A 19,755-nucleotide genomic window follows, 5' to 3' on the forward strand; every position below is an offset into this window, starting at 1 on the left:
TAACATCACACTCAGTGGCGATCGAATGCTTTCCCCCACAAATCACGAACAGGACAAGGATGCCCACTCTTGCCACTTCCATTCAACACCACCCTGGAGGTGTTATCCAGAGCAATTAGGCAAGAAAAAAGAAATTTAAAACATGCAAATTCAAAAGGCTGGGATAAAACGATCTCTATTTGCAGATGACACAACCTTATATATAGAAAACCTTAAGGGATCCACTAGAAAGATCACCGGAACTAGTATGCAAGTTTAGCAACCCGGCAGGATACAAGAGCAATATGCAAACGTTAATTGTATTTCCACACGCTAGCAAACAGTAACACAAAAATGAAATTGAGAAAACAATTCCAGGTCGAGCGGTAAGATGACAGAGGAGTAGGGTGACTGGAACACAGCTAGATAAAGACTGGATCATTCTGAACACCCACGAAATCAATCAGAAGTCTTGGAGAATATCTCGCACATCGACAAACCAGAAAAAAGACCCACAGAAACTTCTCGTCACATGCAGACCAAAGCACACCTAGGATTTAGGTTCTCATATGTATTTTATTTTATCTTACATAATTTTTAAAGTTTTTTTTTCATTTTTCTTTTTTCTTATTTCTTTTTGTATTTTTTTTTCCCTCCAAAATGACAAGATGGAGGAATTCACCCCAAAAGAAAGAACAGAAAGAAATGATAGCCAGAGATTTAATCAATGCAGACCCAAGTAAAATGTCTGAACGAGAACTGAAGACAATTATAAGGATAATAGCCGGGCTTGAAAAAAGTATAGAAGAAACTAGAGAATCCCCTACTGCAGAGATAAAAGAATTAAAATCTAGTCAGGCCAAAATTAAAAATGCTATAACCAAGATGTAGTCCCAAGCAGAGGTCATAAAAATGAGGATGAATGAGGGCACCTGGGGGGCTCAGTCATTAAGCATCTGCCTTTGGGTCAGGTCAGGATCCCCGTGTCCTGGGATCGAGCCCCACATCAGGCTCCCTGCTCAGCAGGAAGCCTGCTTCTCCCTCTGTTGCTTCCCCTGCTTGTATTCCCTCTCTCACTGTCTCTCTCTCTCTCTCTCTCTCTCTCTGTCAAATAAATAAATAAAATCTTTTTTTTTAAAAAAAGAGGATGAATGAAGTAGAAGAGCGAATCAGGGATCTAAAAGATAAAATGATGGAAAATAATGAAGCTGAAAAGAAGAGGGAAAGAAAATTATTAAATCATGAAGGTAGACTGAGGGAACTCAGTGATCCCATAAGGCAAAATAATGTCCATATTATAGGATTTCCAGAAGATGAGGAGGAGAAAGAGGCAGGCAGCTTATTTGAACAAATTACAGCTGAGAACTTCCCTAATCTGGGAAGTTCCCGTCCAGAAGGAACAGAGAACACCCCTCAAAATCAACAAAAATAGATCAACACCTTGACATATTACAGTGAAGCTTGCAAATTACAAGGATAAAGAGAAAATCCTGAAAGCAGCTCGTGACAAGAGGTCCTTAACCTACAAGGACAGACACATAAGACTGGCAGCAGACCTACCACAGAGACCTGGCAGGCCAGAAAGGACTGGTATGACACATTCAATGTTCTAAGTGGGAAAAATCTGCAGCCACAAATACTTTATCCAGCAAAGCTGTCATTCAGAACAGAAGGAGAAGTAAACAAGCTTCCAGGACAAATAAAAACTAAAGGAATTAGTGAACTAAACCAGCCCTGCAAGAAATATTAAAGGGGATCCTATGCGCAGAGAGAGAGCCCCAAAATAACAAAGCCCAGAAAGGAACAGATATAATGGCCAAGAACGACAACTTTATAGGTAATACGATGGCACTAAATTCATATCTTTCAATAACTGTTCTAAATGTAAATGGACCAAATGCTCCAATCAAAAGACATAAGGTATCACAAAGGACAAAAAATAGATAAAATAAGACCCACTGATATGCTGCTTACAAGAGACTCATTTTAGACCCAAAGACACCTCCAGACTGAAAGTGAGGAGGTGGAGAACCATCTATCATGCATCAAAAACAGTGGGCATCAAAAGAGTGCTGGAGTAGCAATCCTTCTATCAGACCAACGAGATTCTAAACCAAAGACTATAAAAGGAGATGAAGAAGGGTACTATATCATAATAAAGGGGTCTGCCCAAGAAGAAGATCTAACAACTGTAAATACTGATACCCGTAACGTGGGAGCAGCCAAATATGTAAACCAATTACTAACAAAATAAAAGAAATTCATTGATAATAATACCATAATAGTATTAACACTGCATCCATAACAATGGACAGATCATCTAAACAGATCAACAAGGAAACAAGGGCTATGAATGAAACGCTGGACTGACAGACTTCACAGATATATTCAGAGTATTTTATCTTAAAGCAGCAGAACACACATTCTTCTCTAGTGCACATGAGACATTCTCCAGAACAGATCACATCCTGGGTCACAAATCAGGTCTCAACCGGTACAAAAAGACTGAGATCATACCATGCATATTTTAAGACTGCCACAATGCTATGAAACTTGAGGCAGCCACAAGAAGAAATTTGGAAGGACCATAAATACATGGAAGTTAAAGAATAACCCACGAAAGAATGAATGCGACAACCAGGAAATTAAAGAAGAATTTTAAAAATACATGGAAGAAATGAAAATGAAAACACAACAGTTCAGAACCTTTGGGATGCCGCACAGTGGTCCTAAGAGGGACATATATAGCAATACAGGCCTTCCTCAAGAGGCAAAAAAAGTCTCAAAATATACAACCTAACCTTACACCTTAAGGATCTGGAAAAAGAACAGTAAATAAAACCTAACTCAAGCAGGAGAAGAGAAATTACTTAAAGATTAGAGTAGAAATCAATAACATAGAAATTAAAAAAAAAAACCCAGAACAGATCAACAAAACTAGGAGCTGGTTTCTTGAAAGAATTAATAAGATTGATAAACCCCTGGCCAGACTTATCAAAAAGAAAAGAGAAAGGACCCAAATAAATAAAATAAAGAATCAAAGAGGAGAGATCACAACCAACACTGAAGAAATGCAATTATAAGAACATATTATGAGCAACTATATGCCAACAAATTAGGCAATCCGGAAGAAACAGAGAAATTCCTAGAAACATATAAACTACCAAAACTGCAACAGGAAGAAATAGAAAATCCAAACAGACCAGCAAAGAAATTGAAGCAGTCATCAAAAATCTCCCAACAAACAAAGAGTCCAGGGCCAGAGGGCTTCCCAGGGGAATTCTACCAAACATTGGAAGAATTATTCTTCTGAAACTCCTCCAAAAAATAGAAATGGAAGGAAAACTTCCAAGCTCATTCTATGAGGCCAGCATTACCCTGATCCCAAAACCAAAGATCCCACTAAAAAGGAGAACTAGAGACCAATAACCCTCATGAACATGGATGCAAAAATTCTTCCCAAGACACTGGCCAACAGGATCCAACAGTACATCAAAAGGATTATTCACCATGACCAAGTGGGATTGATTCCTGGGCTACAGGGTGGTTTGACATCTACAAATCAGTGTGACACACGACATAATTAAAAAAAAAGGACAAGAACCATATGATACTCTCAATAGATGCAGAAAAAGCATCTGACAAAATACAGCATCCTTTCTTGATCAAAAACCTCCCGCATAGAAGGACAGAAGGAACAAACCTCAACACCATAAAGGCCATGTATGAAAGACCCACAGCGAAGGTCAGCCTCCATGGGGAAACACTGAGAGCTTTCCCCAAAGGTCAGGAACATACAGGGGTCCCCACTCGAGTTCACCACTGTTGTTCAACATAGCACTGGAGGTCCTAGCCTCAGCAATCAGGCCACAAAAAGAAATAAAAGGCATCCAAATCAACAAAGTCAAACTTTTGCTCTTTGCAGATGACATGATACTCCATGTAGAAAAGCCAAAGGACTCCATCAAAAAAGAAACTGCTAGAACCGATACAGAAATTCAGCAAAGTCACAGAATATAAAATCAATGCACAGAAGTCAGTTGCAGTTCTTTTTTTTTTTAAGATTTTATTTATTTATTTGACAGAGAGGGAGAGATCACAAGCAGGCAGAGAGGCAGGCAGAGAGAGAGAGGAGGAAGCAGGCTCCCCGCAGAGCAGAGAGCCCGATGCGGGGCTCAATCTCAGCACCCTGAGATCATGACCTGAGCCGAAGGCAGAGGCTTAACCCACTGAGCCACCCAGGCACCCCTCTTTTTTTTTTTAATTTTATTTATTTATTTTTTTATTTATTTGAGCGAGAGACAGCATGAGTAAGGGGAGCAGCAGGCAGGAGAGAGGGAGAGGAAGGCTCCCTGCTGTGCAGGGTGCCCAATGTGGGCTCGATCCCAGGACCCAGGGGTCATGACCTGAGCCGAAGGCAGACGCTTCACCAACCGAGCCCCCCAGGCGCCCCGTCAGTTGCCTTCCTATACACTAACAATGAAGCAGCAGAAAGAGAAATCAAGAACTCAATCCCATTTACAATTGCACCGAAAACCGTTAAGTATATAGGAATAAACCTAACCAAAGAAGTAAAAAATCTGTACTCTAGACACTACAGAATATTAAAGAAATTGAGGACAACACAAAGAAATGGAAAAACATTCCATGCTCATGGGTTGGAAGAACAGATATTGTTAAAATGTCTAAGCTGCCCAGAGCAATCTACGCATTAATGCAATCCCTACCAAAATACCACCGGTGTTTTTCACAGAGCTGGAACAAAAAAATCCTAAAATTTGTATAGAACCAGAAAAGTCCCTGAATAGCCAGAGGAATGCTGAAAAAGAAAACCAAAGCTGGAGGCATCACAATGCCAGATTTCAAGCTCTATTACAACAATGTAATTTATCCAGACAGCATAGTACTGGCACACAAAGAGAAACATAGATCCATGGAACAGAGAGTCCAGAAATGGACCCTCAACTCTATGGTCAACTAATCTTTGACAAAATGGGAAAGAACATTCAATGGAAAAAAGGCAGTCTCTTCAATAAATGGTGTGGAGAAAACTGGACAGCCACACGCAGAAGAAAGAAACTGAACTATTTTCTTATACCATACATAAAAATAAACTCAAAATGGATGAAAGACCTCAGTGTGAGACAGGAATCCATCAAAATCCTAGAGAAGAACACAGGCAGCAACCTCTTTGACCCTGGTCACAGCAACTTCCTGCTAGACACATCATGTCTCCAAAGGCAAAGGAAACAAAAGCAAAAATGAAGTACTGGGACTTCATCAGGATAAAAGCTTCTGCACAGCAGAGGAAACAATCAGCAAAACTAAAAGGCAACCTATGGAATGGGAGAAGATATTTGCAAATGACGTATCAGATAAAGGGCTGGTATCCAAGATCTATAAAGAGCTTATCAAACTCAACACCAAAAACCCAAATAATCCAATCAAGAAATAGGCAGGAAACATGAACAGACATTTCGCCAAAGACATACAAATGGCCAAGAGACACATGAAAAAATGTTCAACATCACTTGGCATCACTCGGGAAACACAGATCAAAACCACAGTGAGCTACCACCTCACACCAGTCAGAATGGCTAAAATTAACAAGCCAGGAAATGATAGGTGTTCAAGAAGGATGTGGAGAAAAGGGAACCCTCTTGCACTGTTGGTGGGAATGCAAGCTGGTGCAGCCACTTTGGAGAACAGTATGGGGGTTCCTCAAGAAGTTGGAAATAGAGCTACCCTATGACCCAGCAATTGCACTACTGGGTTTTTATTCCAAAGATACAAATGTAGTGATCTGAAGGGACACGTGTACCCGAATGTTTATAGCAGCAATGTCCACAATAGCCAAACGTTCATCAACAGACGAATGGATAAAGATGTGGAGTGTGTATCTCTCTCTCTCTCCTTCTCTCTCTCTCTCTGTCTCTCTCTCACACACACACACACACACAGGAACATTACTCAGCTATCAAAAAGAATGAAATCTTGCCATTTGCAAAGACATGGATGGAACTAGAAGGTATTATGCCAAGCGAATGAAGTCAGAGAAAGACAAATGTCATATGAATTCACTCATATGTGGAGTTTATGAACATGGGAGAAGGAAAAATAAAATAAGATGAAAATTGACAGGGAGGCTAACCATAAAAGACGCTGAACTCTAGGAAGCAAACTGAGGGTTGCTGGAGGGGAGGTGGGGGGGATAGCTGGGTGATGGGCATCAAGGAGGGCACATGATGTTGTGAGCACTGGGTGTTCTATGCCACTGATGAATCACTAAATTCTACCCCTGAAACTAATGATACACTGTGTGTTAACTAAATTGAATCCAAATAAAAATTTTCAAAAAAGAAAACAAGCCCAATTATAAGATCATAAATAATAAAATACTTAGGAACAAATTTAGATGTGTACACCAAAAGCTACAAAACAGCTTTGAAAGAAATTAAGGAAAACCTACATAAATGGAAAGACACCCCATGTTCATGGATAGGAAAACTTCATACAGTTGATGGCAACACTCCCCAAAACGATCCACAGGTTCAACACAATCTCCACCAAAATTCCAACTGGCTTTTTTGCAGAAATTGACAAGCTAATTCCAAAATTCATATGGAAATTCAAGGGATTCCCCATAGCCAAAACAATCACTAAAAAGAGCAAAGTTGAAGGATTCACAGATTACAACTGATTATAAAGCTACAGTAATCCAGATAGCATGGCATTAGGACAGATATACAGATCAATGAAGCAGAATGGAGATTCCAGAAATAAACGCACACATTTACAGTTAATTGATTTTCAACAAGGATGCCAAGACAATTCAATGAGGTAAGAATGGTCTTTTCAACAAATGGTGCTAGGAAAACTAAACAGCCATGGTGAAAGAATGATGTGGGACCCCTACCATACACCACACATAAAACTAACTCAAAATGGATCAAAGGCCTAACTGTGAGAACGAAAACGATAAAACTCTTAGAAGAAAGCACAAGTGTCAATTTTCATGACTCAGGATTTGGCAGTGGATTCTTAGAACGCCAAAGCACAAGCAACAAAAGAAAAAGTAAATAAAATGGGCTACATCGAAACTAGAAAGTTTTGTGCTCCAAAGTACACATCAGGTATGGGAATAGGAGAAAAGATCTATAAATCAAATGTCTGACATTGCTTGTATCCAGAAAATATAAAGAATTCTTACAACTCAACAATGAACAACAAATAACCCAATGAAAGAGTGGGCAAAAGAACTGAATACAGACATTTCTCTAAAGAAGATCTACAAATGGACACAAGTACATGAAACGATGCCCAACATCATTAGTCACCAGGGAAATGCAAATCAAAACCATGAGACAGCCCTTCCCACACACCAGGATGGCTGCAATCAAAAAGACGAGCAGATGTGGGTGAAGATGTAGAGAAACTAGAAGCCTTGCACGCTGCTGGTGGGAATGTAAAATGGTGCAGACACTTGGGGAAACAGTTTGGCACCAAGTTCCTCAAAAAGCTAAACATGTGATTATTACACTGACCTATCGATTCTGCTCCTAGCTATACACCCAAGAGAACGGAAAACACGTCTTCAGTTAAAAACGTATACAGTGACGGGGCGCCTGGGTGGCTCAGTGGGTTAAAGCCTCTGCCTTCAGCTCAGGTCATGATCTCAGGGTCCTGGGATTGAGCCCCGCATCAGGCTCTCTGCTCGGTGGGAGGCCTGCTTCCCCACCATGCCGCCTGCCTCTCTGCCTACTTGTGATCTCTGCCTGTCAAATAAATAAAATCTTTAAAAAAAAAAAAAAACCGTATACAGTGACATTCATAGCATTATTTGCACTACCCAAAATGTGAAACTAATTATTCCAAAAGCCTGACAAGACTTTAAGGGCAGAGGGGCGCCTGGGTGGCTCAAACGGTTAAGCCTCTGCCTTCGGCTCAGGTCATGATCCCAGGGTCCTGGGATCGAGCCCCGCATTGGGCTCCATGCTCAGCAGGGAGCCTATTTCTCCCTCTGCCTCTGCCTGCGCTGTACTTGTGCTATCTCCCTGTCAAATAAATAAAAAACTTAAAATTTAAAATAAAAAAAAGACTTTAAGGGCAGGGGCAGGGTTTCTCTGACTGATGCGGACAGGGGCTCGGGCCACCTCTGTATAGAAAGCTGCAGGGGAACAGCCAGGAAGGGGAGGTGCAGAGGCTTCAGACCAGGGGCCTGGGACTGAGGCCAGGCTCTGTCACTAGGTGACGCAGAACAAGCGGTCTGACCCCTGCCCTGTGAAATGGGACTAGGACAAGGACCTAGTACCATAGGTGAGCGCGACAACTACTGGCATACGAAGTACTTATCGCAGTGCCAGTGGGTATGAAGTCTTCAACTGAGGACAGCATGTGCTCTGCCCTATCAGTCACCGTAACTACAGCTCTGCCTCCCACCCCTGACCCAGCCTCACTGAGGCCCCCAGCCTGTGGGGACAGAGGACCCTCTCTTACCTTCACGAGCTCCTGGTCATCCAGCCCACACAGCATCAGCTCATGGCCAAGTTTCACCATCTCTGTCGGAACACAAGGACCCTGTTGCTGCAGACACCCGCCCGCACAGGAGAGGAGGCCGTGCACCCAGCAGAGTGCCAAGTGCTGCTCCGGGGAGACGGCTTCTGCTCTGGCATTGGCAGGCCAGTGCCCAAGAGGCCAGGCTGGGCCCAGAAAGCCTGCATGAACAGGGAGGTGGGGGGACAGCATGCCCAGGACTGCTTCTTGCCATGGGACTTGCTCCTCCTGGGCGAGAGTTTCCTACACTGAAATAAGGGGTCACACTGGATGTTCTTCCACAGAAGGAAATCTGGCTTCTAGCAGAAGCCAGCCAGCCACATGAGGAGCTGAGAGGTCAGGGAACCTTCTGAAGTTGCTGCATGCCCCCCTTTCAGAGAACTTGCCAGGCCAAAGCAAAAGGAACCATGGCTCCCATGTGTCAGTTTTGTACAGGCCTTTATCAACATCACCTCCTTTCATCTTGCTGGCAACTCTAAAAGGTGGGCCGCAGCTCCATTTTATAGATTGGAAAACTGAGTCAGTGCATGGGACAGGGACTGCCCAGCCACCAGCTGATACATAAAGGCCAGGACTCCAAGCTAGAAGGCCTGCGGCCAATGCCAGCTCAGCATCCCTGACCTAGCTCCATGGCAGCGTCTTTACTCCTTTGTAGGCAAGGCCCATCTCCTCCCCCCAGCACGTTCAGTAGTGGAACAGGCATAACTCTGGCATCTGCTCTGGAAGGTTTGGTACAAGAAGCAAGCAGGATATCTGTGTGAAAACATCAGTAACCCTGGAAACACGGAAGGAATACCAGTTATACCCTCAAGCATGCCCCCTGCCCACAACCCCGAACCCCAAACCCTCTGTCTTCCACACTTCCTCTCCTACTTAGCCTGTATCCAAGTCTTGGTGAGTCTGGCCAACCCTCCCCTCACGATAAATCCAGGATCTGGCCAACAACACTCCCACTTCCACTGCCCCCTCCCATGTCTTGCCTGCATCACTGCAAAAGCCTTCCAGTAGTCTCCCGGCCTCTGCCCAGGCTTCCTGTACTCAGCTCAGTGGCCTCAGGGACACTGTTAAATCCGCAGTTCGGCCACACCTTTCCTCGGAATAAGAGTTGTCCTTCCATGGCCTGATCTGGCTGGCCCTCTTGCCTCTCTGCCCTCACCACTCTCCCCTTGCCCTCCACTCTGCACCAGCCACCCAGGCCTCCTTGGTACTCCTCACAGCTGCAAGGCACATGCAAGCCTACCTCAGGCCCTTTGCACCTGCTGTTCCTTTGCCCTGAATACTGCTCTTCCTGATATCTTTCTGGCTCGCTTCCTCCCTTCCTGCAAATGTGTGTTTAAAAGAAAGGGCCTCCCCAATGATCTTAGATCAACAGTGCCACCCCTCTCCCAACCCAACCCACGTACCGCTTTGCCCTCACCTGGCGTGGTTTATGGCACTTCTCAGCACCCCTTACAGAACAGCCCTGCCTTCATTTATCACTGGTCTCTCTCAGCCTGCACACGAGGCCCACGTGAGCAGCACTACCTGCTCCCAAAATGACACGAGGTGCGTAGGAGGTGCTCCTAAACACTGGTCGAATGAGTTAGGAATCACCCTGATCCTCCTCGGGAGGGTTATACCCTCTGACAGACACTCGTATCTGCCGCCTGCTCTGACACTCAGCGCACTCCCCAGAGGCAGGCAAGGCTCAGGTTATCACCCTTGCTTGACGGAAGAAGAAACTAAGGCTGGGAATGGCAAGTCAAGTCTCTGGTGGAGCTAAGGGCGGGGTTGGCATCCATGTGCAGGTGCGTGTTAAAGAATTCCGATGCAGTCTGATGGCCAGTTTCACCTGGCCTTGACACGGTCCCATCAGTAGGAAAGTGCCAGACATAACACACGGAGGGGAGGGGGAGCACTTCTGTGCAGCCCAGACCGGCCCACAGGCCAGGCCTACAGGCTCCAAGACACAACACCCTGTTCTGTCAGCCCGTTTCAGCCTCGGGGGGCAATATCCCTGGGTAATTAATTTGGCAGTGACAGCGGGGGCCTGCACTGGGGTTCCAGGGTCCAGGTCACCCACCCTGGAGTAGCTGAGCCAAATGCAGGCCCACAGAAAGTTTGACTTTTAGACACCATTGTGAGGACTGTAATTCCCACCCCTTTACCTAATGTTCGTTACCAGATTACAGACAGTTTCTGCCCACAAAGGATCAAAAAGAAGCCGCTACAAGACAAGCCCCTACGGACGGTTGCCCAGGAGAGCGGCCCAGAGTGCACACAGCAGGAAGACAGGGACAGAAACACCGGAAGCATCAGCCAGAACCAGTCTCTGCCTCCGGTGCCTTGCTGGATGGGCCGCAGAGGGCAACCATCCTTGGTCTCATCTGCACGCCCCTACGAGAGGAACTGTCCTCCTTGCCCATGCACAGTGTCTAAGTGTGTGGAAGGGCGTGCCCTGATTCTAGAAGGCTCTGGCAAGATCTCCAGGGTGTGCACCAGCCAGAAGTAAACACCATCCAATAGGAAATTCAGTACAACTTGCTAAGAAGGCCACGCACCAGCTCAGAATTGTCCAGAATCCACCACCCAACTCCAACTCCATTAACACAGACCCACCTTGGACCTTCACCTCGACCGGGGCCCCCTTTAGCGAGCTGAACTTGTCCTGCCAGGACGGACAGACCCTGCAGGGAAAGAGCAAAATTCATCAGTCCTGAGCAGGCAGCAGAGGTCTCCTCATGACCCCTCCTTACACATGCTCTAGAAAAGCGAATTATTTGTGCATGTGCTAAATTACACTGAAATATTCACTTCAAGATGGTAATTTTATGTGATGTAAATTTTATGTGATGTAAATTTCAATTCCATAAATTGTCTAGGGAAAAAAAACACAAAATATTCCTGAAAGCATAGCTCAGAAATGTGAATCTGAATACTGAAATTTTAAATTCTCACGATAGGGCTCCCAGGTGGCTCAGTTGGTGAAGTGTCTGCCTTCGGCTCAGGTCATGATCCCAGGGTCCTGGGACCCAGTCCCCTATCGGCAGGCTCCCTGCTCAGCTAAGAGCCTGCTTCTCCCTCTCCCTCTGCCCCTACCCTTGCTCGTACTCTGTCTCTCACACTTGTGTGCACACTCTCCCTCAAATAAATAAGTAAATAAAATCTTTAAATTCTCACCATAAAAACACAAAATGACTGCCCAAGAGGAAAATCCTGAATTCCTTGGAGCTCTGAGCTCTTTCTCAGAAGGAACCATGGCGCAGGCTCATTTGAAGGATGCCCACCAAGGCCCCGCCCGCTCCGGCACCCTTGCGCATCCTGCCTGGGTTCCGCTCACACTTCTCCGCACACATGTACGTCTGCTCTTCTGGGCCTGTAGTACTTTCTTCCCACCTGACGCAAGCGCACTGGCTCGGCCTCATCCCAAGGAGCCCACGGCTGACACCGTCTCCCCAGGGAAGCTGGGGAAGGGCCAGGCAAGCCCATGGACCCTCTGGCACCCCTCCGGCCCAGCAGGACCTGGGCACCGTCCTCCCACCGGGCTCCCAGACGGCAGGCTCGCTGAGGCCACGCGATAAGCTTCCATTCCATACTTTTGGGGCCTAAGGCCACGGCAGCCGGCACAAACAAGGCAACCAGTGCATGTGAACAAATAAACGCCACGGCCTCTTGCCACCGAATAATCTGCCATTAGTACACGTCCATGCTTCACTCTTTCAAAACAAGGACATTTTCTCTTTTTAGAAAAGCTTAAATCACTGTGAGATTATCCTACTCCAGGTCACAGCTTCAAACCGTTTGAGGGCTCCCAGTGTGACAGGCTCTGGGATCACAGCTGCAGCCTCTGGACTGGGAGACAGCAATCCTAGCCGCCTCCCGTGGGTGCAGCAGGGCCCCAGCAGGGCCCCAGCCTTGGCGAGACCAGACAGATAAACGGGACAGTGGCCACTCCTAAGCACCTTGCCTAGAGACAGCAAGCTGATGGGCAAAACCGTTTCCACACACAGACCACATCCAAAGGCAGTAAAGGGCTACGATACCTGGCAGGCCTCCCGGACGTCTCCACCGGGAGCAGGGCCCCGTCTGAGCACTACAGCCCCACACATGAGCTCCAGGCCTAGCACAGCACCTAGGCCATGGGAGCCTCGCTCACACAGCCGAGACTGCTGCCCATTTGCCGGGGAGCCCCAGGAGCTGGCTGCCAGGGCCAGCCCTCCCTACAGAAAGCTGAGAGGCTCTTTCCACAGGACAGTGAGGGCCAAGACTCTACTCTGCCATCACAGTGTGGACGCCTGCCAGGGCTAGGGACCTGCCGACCTAGCGGCAGAAGAGGGCACAGTAGCTGTCCCATGGAGAGGGCTCACTTCCCCTTCCCCAGGACCATGCCTCCAGATGAATGCCCACCTCCCAGGCCGCACCTGCCCTGGCTGTCCTGGGGCCCTGGGAGGAGGCGGGGCTGTCCCAGACCTGAGGTCCGGGGCCCCGCACAGCAGGACTACAGTTGAGGGGTGGGCCTCAGCTGCGCTGCCTGTGACTTTGTGACTCAGTGAGGCAACCAGCTCTTCTGCCAAAGAGGGACAGGGCAGAAGGGGCAGAAAGAGGCCCTACCACGGAAAGTGCTGAGACGCTGGGTCCAGGGCCTGGTCGCTGGGCAACATTCCCACTTAGGAGGCACCAAGGAACAGAGCGTGCTCAGCACCCCATCAGGCTGGAGCCCACTTCCACACACTGAAGAACAAATCCACAAAAGCCGAAGTGACCTCACTGAGGGTGGGCTTCCGTTGAAGCGGATCTTCCTGAGGCAGCAGGGAGCAGGGCAGAAAGTACAGGCACTCAAGGCCTCCAGAGCAAGTATAGTTCAGGAGCCAAGGAAACGCAGGTGCCTTGAATTCAGCCACGCTGGGGGCCCTGCAGCTCTGCCCTGCCCCCACACCGAGGGCCTGCTCAGTGCCCGGGCCACCCAGAGCCAGCATGCCGAGCCCCAAGGCCAATGCTGGCTGCAGCTTCCAGATTCCACCCAGAACGGGCAGGACAAGGCGACCCTGACCGAGGGCTGAAGGGGTGAAGGCACGTGCAGAGAAAGCCGATCTGAAATGTGGGAGAAGCTGAAGTCTATCCAATCCTCTTTTTGGGACCTTAAAAGGCCTATGGCCTTTTGCCAGCTTGGGATCACAAGAAGTAACTGTACGTTCCCTGTGTATTCTTTGAAAGAATTCAGCTGCTTGTATTTATAAAAGTACTAAAAGCATCTGAAGAATGTACCCAGAGACTACCACCCATCCCTCCCACCCAGCAGGGTGACCCACTGCCCAGCCTCAGCCTAAGCCAGGCAAACCTGGGCTCCCTCCCATGAGAGCTTCTCCAAGACATGGCTGTGGCCCCCCCTCCTCCTGGGGGGAACACTCGAGACCCCTGCACTGGCCTAGGCATCCCCACCACTGCCCCTCCTCCCAGAGTGCTGGACCACACACTGGTCGTCCCAGGGCTGGCGGTGGCCATCATGTGAGCCAGGCTCCTGCCATCTTTGCCTGGGACTGTGGCAACAGTTTCCATACCAGTGTCCCCACCTCCACTGTCTCCCCTCCAAATCCATCCACCACAGAACCCCTAAGTCACCCTGCCGAAATGCCAACTTTAGTATGCGGCGTCCCGGGCCCCATGCTTGCCCTGCCCAGAGCAGAAAGGGGAAAGGCCCTCCTGTGGCTTGCAAGGCAGGAGCTGCCCCACGCTGCTGGCCAGGACACTGCTGCCCAGCTCTGCCTCCCACACCTCGATTCCACACTCCTACTGAAACAAGCACCCACCATTACCTGTCCCCTCCCACAGCAAGTGCCACCTCCCCCACGCCAACATCCATAACATTCGGAGTGCTGAGGTACGCCCAACACCAAGACTCATGCCGGGGCCTTTTGCAGCCACCAGAGCCCCCACTCCTTGTGGACACCCATCCGTGCCTGAGGCTCCCGGAATGATACATGGGTGTGCGTGTGTCCATGAACCTGCTTATCAGCCAACAGACTGCAGCACATTTCAAGGGGCGCATTTCTGGGGCTGACTCACAAGTCCTGCCTGGTATCTGCCCTCCAGCAGCTTCCAGTGCTTTGGAGAGCCAGAGAGGACAGCAGGCCAAGACAGAACCAATGTGCTGAGGGCTCTGGGCGGGTGTGCTCGAAAGGTCGTGGGGGTCCGAGGGAAAGAGGGATAGGTTTCGGCCCAGGAGCTGGAGACTTTTCAAAAGGAGTTGGGATGTGTGAGCTGGGTCTTTGAAGGTTATGCACAGACCTGAGAATGTTTCCAGGGGAGAGAGCAAAAGGGTATGAGAGCTCTCTGAGCAGAGCCCTGGGGAGGGGCCTGGGGGAGGGCCTGGGGGCCACCAGGACAGGGGGCTTGAAGTACAACGGCTCAGACATGAAAATGCCTCCACTCCGTCCCAGCCATTCGTAGGACACCCAGCCCAGGGCCAGGCCTGCTGACCTCCTACGGTCCAGTAGGTGCGCCAGCTGGGGGCAGGCCACATGCCCACTGCTCCACCAGCAGGCTTGTGCCCAGGCATCTTCCTGAGCTGTGAGGGTATAGGGGCCAAGCTGAGGAGGAATGGGCCCAGAGCTGGCCTCCCGAGGGACTCCCGTACCAACCTTGCCATCTGGGTAGCCCTCGCTTCCCTTGCACAGAGCTACACACACTCACCACAGCACTTCTTGAACTGAAGGACTGGGAAAACAGGGTCTTGGCCCTGCCTGTCACTCCTCAACGGACAGACGCATGACAGGCCACAAGTCCAGTCTGAGAGTAAAAGAACTGAAGCCCCCGCCAGCTCTCAAACTAGTAGAGCAAGGTGGCAAACAGACCAGCTAAAGCACTGGCCGGGGCATGGGGAGCAGCACTTCCAAGGCAAATCTGCGCATGGTTTGCACGGCTGGCACTTCCTACCCAACCTGCTGCTCTCATGGTGGCCTGCAGCGGGGTGTGGAACTGTGTGGGAGTATCGAACGCCCACGCTTTCCCAGGTGAGCTAAGTGGTGCCTGGTGCACCCCGGGGCGGGGAGGAACAAAGGAAGACGTTACCGAACACATATCCACTCCAGGATTTCCAAGCGGTACTTCGAGGGACTACAGAGCAGTTCCTGAATGGTCGTAGGTTCTGTGATATAAAGACCCTCAAGGACCGGGCACTTGAGATCCTAAGCAAGGCAAGGAAAACCAGGAAGCTTTAGAAAGTGAGTATGACTTAAGGATTGAAATGCTACTTCCTTCACACACACATTTAGTAACCCCCAAGCACACACCAGGCTTGTTAGCATACACAGGCTCTGCAGCTCGCACCCCGGGCGGGGGGGGGGGGGGGGGACGGCGCTCCCTCCATCTTGCCCAGTGTTAAGTCTTCCTTGTTCTCAGTGCACATCCCCAGCGGCCTGTAAGTAACCTAACCTCCTGTAAGTACGCCCGTTCTAGGCTCACACAGCAGTGAGACTTAGTGGCAACTAGAGGCTTTGGCAAGATTCTTGAGATTCTGAGCCAGGCTCCCAGCTATGGGACCAGAGGGAAAGGCAGCATAGCGCCTATGTGCAGTGTCAGGGTGGGAGGAGGGGAAAGTGATGGGAGACGGGTGACGGAGTGAGGCAGGGCAGCGGCTGTGCGCGCGGCACCTGGGATGGTTATCTGACCCCACTGTTGTCACCACGGGCACCTGACACTGACTCGACAGGGTGGCACGGGCTCTGCCTGTCTCCCTCTAGACCCCGCGAGCTCCCAGAGGCCAGGGCCCGTGCGGTCCCCGCGTCAGATGCTTCGGGCGCACGGCAAGGTCCGTAAGTTAAGGTGCAGCACGCGCGTGGCGTCGGCCGGAACTAGAAGGCGCGGACCACGGAGACAGCAAGCGCGAAGTCCCAAGGCCGCCCAAGGAGCAGGGACGCCAGAAAGGGCCGCGGCCGGTAACTGAGAGACGTGGCCGCGCTTGTGGCGCTGTCTACTTCCGCAGTAGGCCCTGCCCAGCCCGCCGCCCGGCCCCCGGCTGCCCCAGGGAGCTTTCCCGGATCCGCGGCACCTTTAGCTTCGCGAACACCTGCACGGCCGCCTGCAGCACGCCCTCGTCGCCCTCATCGCCGTCGTTCTTGTAGCCGCCGCCACGAACGCCGCCACCCACCCCAGCCATGTTTCGCGCTCTGATCCGCGGCCGCCCCCGCCTCGGGCTCACTGGCCGACCCGGCTGCCAATCACACGCAAAGCCCCGCGCTCCTCCCGCCCTCCGGTCCGCGCCGGCCTTCCCACCCCTCTCCCGCCGCGCCTTCCCATTGGGCCGCAGCTCCACACGCGCCTGGGCACCACCCAGGAGGCGGGCCTCGGGGAAGGGGCGGGGCGCGGGAGAACTGGGCGGGACTCTCTTCGGCCCCGGCCGAGCGGACGTCGGGAAGAGCCTTCCCCAGGAGAGGGCGCTCCTGCCTCGGTCGGCTGCTCCTCTAGAGGATGGGGAGGCGCCTTGCGGGTGCGACTCAACCCGGACTGGAGCGTCCTGGCTCCCTGTGCGGGGCTCTATCTCCCGTTTCCCACGCTCACTGCTGTAGATAGAGGGCAGTTCCTGGGTTCCAGTCCGGCCGCATTACTCACTAGCTGAATGACTTTGGGCGGCTTCCCTAACCTCTCTGTGCCTTCTTGCCCTCACCTAATGGGGAATAAATGAGAGCGCTTGCCTCACGGGGTTGCAATAAACATGGAATGAGGTAATAATTCCTATGACAATGCCTGCACGTCCAAAGCGCCATGTAGATATTCACTGTTATTGTGCTGGACCCTGCTGCTTACCCCCCTTCCTCCCCGACTCTGTCTTTCATCTTCCTGGAAGGTTCTGTGGCTCCTTCCCACCCTGTCCACTTACAAATTTCTTTGCATCTCTCACAGCCCTTGAACTTAATGAGTCTGGCATAATATCTGACGACCCATCTGCCTCCAGACCGCCAACGCCCCCATCCCTGACACCTGCTGATCTGAGGAGGCGGGAAGGAGCTGAAGGTGTTTGGTGCCCAGGGAGTCCAGAGCCAGTGGCAGGCAGCTGCTGCCAGCTCTGTCCTCTCGGGAGTTCTCCGTCCTCTGTTCCCTGCCCTGCCACCTTCTGAAAAGAGGGATCAGGAGGCAAATCTAGACACAGGGACACCCAGGGACCTCGCAGGACACAACTACAGTAATTTGAGTGACAGGAAGGGGCTCTCAGCTCTGTCCTCAGACGAAGGGGTCTCCAAGAGTCTGGGTTAGAAAAAGACCCGAGCCTGGCCTTGTGGGGCAGGATGTGATTGCTTACTGAATGGTTTGTAATTCCAGGCTGTTCTGAGGACACGGAGCCTTGGAAGTGAGCTGAAGGGGCATGCAAAGCGCCATAAGGTCCCTTCCTCTGTCCAGCATGGCTGCTGCCTTGGGCCCTTCTGGCAGCTGAAGGCTGTAGGGGCTTTGGACTGCTTTTTTTTTTTTTTTTTTAATCTTTTTTTCCCTCTTTTTGTTTTTGTTTTTCTTTCTTTCTTTTTAAAAAATTTCATTTCAATCACAGCCCCAGCTCAGACATTCAAATTCTTGTGGGTTTTTTTGTGGATCTTTCCTAGGACTAGGGAATTTGGCGGGAGAAACCACAGCAGTGTGGTGGCCTCCCCCGCCCTCCCATATCCTCTGCTCCTGAGGATCAGGAAGAAACAAGCCCCTGTGTATTCTGGAAGAAAATTCCCCTTCTCCACCCAGCCTGATGGAGCCAGTGCTCTAAGCAGCCTTTCCCCAACTCAGCAGCTCTGTCTATGGCATGGGGTGCGACGTGGAGGGATTGGCATGCCCTCGAAGGGAGAAAACCATCTTCAGAGGTCATGAGGTCCATCGTCCTGTACAGAGGACGTGCTGGCCAGCCCTCAGCTCATGGAGGTGGCTGCCGAAGACCTGTGCACACCACCACTAAATCATGGTGCCTCCCGAGCATCCGCCACTGGAAAGGTTGGAGACTGGGTGGGAACAGAGACTGCTGGGCCTCTCACTGGCGTGGGAGGGGAGAAGGATCCAGCTGATAGAAGCTTCTGGAAACTTGAACTCGAGCTCAATACAGGGAAGCGCCTCTCCCAGAGGACACTGCCCAAACCCCAGCTGGCTGCCTGGAAAGGGAGAACGTTCCCTATCCTGGGAGGTGTGTAAGCCCAGGGAGGTGGGTAGGGATGTGAAAGGGCAGATAACCACGGAGAGGAAGGAGAGGACGGGCCTCTAAGAGGCCTTTCTGCCCAAAGCCCCCTGGGTTCTGTGAAGGAGGCTGCGGTGGGTGAGGGGCCAAAAATGAGGGTGAAGGACTTGTCCACTGAGGAGGGGATTCGGTGGGGACTGGGGGTCAGTGGAGAGTGTGGCTCCCTGGGCAGACAGATGCACTTCATGCCACAAGAGCCAGCCTCCTGATCATAGGGGAAACTTGGCCATGGGTCCCAGCCAGGCCTCGGCCATGTGTCAGTACTTGGAAAACAGGTTGGAAAATGAGGCCAGTTGACAGGCACCGGCCCCGCTGTGCCGGGGATGGCCTGGCAGCCGGTGCGGCCCAAGGCAGCCAGCCACGTGAGGCACCTCACTTCGTGCAGTGGGCATAGAAATGGGCAGCCAACCAGGCTGTGAAGGAGGCCTCCCAGCCCTGGACCAGCAGCTGCTGGTGGGAGCTGTGCAGGGCATCAGGCAGGAGGAGGGGCCCTGAGAGCCTCCCCACCATAATGCTCAGATCCCAGGGTTCGGTGGGGGGGGACCCACCCCCCCACCCCGCCCCCCACCAGCACACACAGCCAGTCAAGGGAAGCTGGAGTTCAAGGGGTTCCCCTCTCCATCGAGGAGGAGGAAGCAGACTGGCTTCTGCTGCTTCTGATGGAAGCTGAAGGCCTTGTTCCCCATAAACTCCTGCCCCTGAAAGAGGGGAGCCTTTGAGGGACAGAGGCTCCTTCCAACTCCCACTCTCCTCAGCCCCAAGTTTAGAGGAAGTGAAGGGACTCGTCACCACACGCCCTGGTAAGCACCACATGCAGGCACTTGAAGAAAAGGCAAGTGGGGAGCGTGTGACATTTTAGAGGAAGGATTCAGTTATGGAACAAGGAGCCTCTCCAGTCCTGACACTGGATAGGGGGAGGAATGAGACATGGCAATGAGGTCAGGCTGACGACGGTCTGAGGCCAGGACTCTCCACTGGCGAGATAAAGTCTGTCTCTTCGGTGCCCCCTTCCCCCTCCTTCCCCGACTTCTCTCTTCTGC

General features: G+C 50.7%; 1 protein-coding gene across 4 annotated transcripts in view; it reads right to left on the bottom strand.

The window, feature by feature from the left end:
• The window catches only part of HAUS7 (HAUS augmin like complex subunit 7), a 28,764-nt gene extending 12,018 nt beyond the window's left edge, over positions 1-16,746 (bottom strand). The window contains exons 1-4 of one of the 4 annotated variants that reach the window (XM_032329475.1): positions 16,559-16,737; positions 15,580-15,695; positions 11,131-11,198; positions 8,476-8,537 (exon numbers count right to left, since the gene is read on the bottom strand). In XM_032329475.1, the coding sequence (XP_032185366.1) occupies positions 8,476-8,537; positions 11,131-11,198; positions 15,580-15,695; positions 16,559-16,666 (354 nt within the window). In that variant the 5' untranslated portion in view covers positions 16,667-16,737. Of the gene's footprint in view, positions 1-8,475; positions 8,538-11,130; positions 11,199-15,579; positions 15,696-16,558 lie in introns of those variants that run through there. The other 3 variants (XM_032329474.1, XM_032329476.1, XM_032329478.1) reach the window with 3 other exon arrangements.
• Positions 16,747-19,755: the final 3,009 nt, after the last annotated feature.

This window comes from Mustela erminea, chromosome X (genome assembly GCF_009829155.1).
Source record: "Mustela erminea isolate mMusErm1 chromosome X, mMusErm1.Pri, whole genome shotgun sequence".
NCBI classification, from domain to species: Eukaryota; Metazoa; Chordata; class Mammalia; order Carnivora; family Mustelidae; genus Mustela; species Mustela erminea.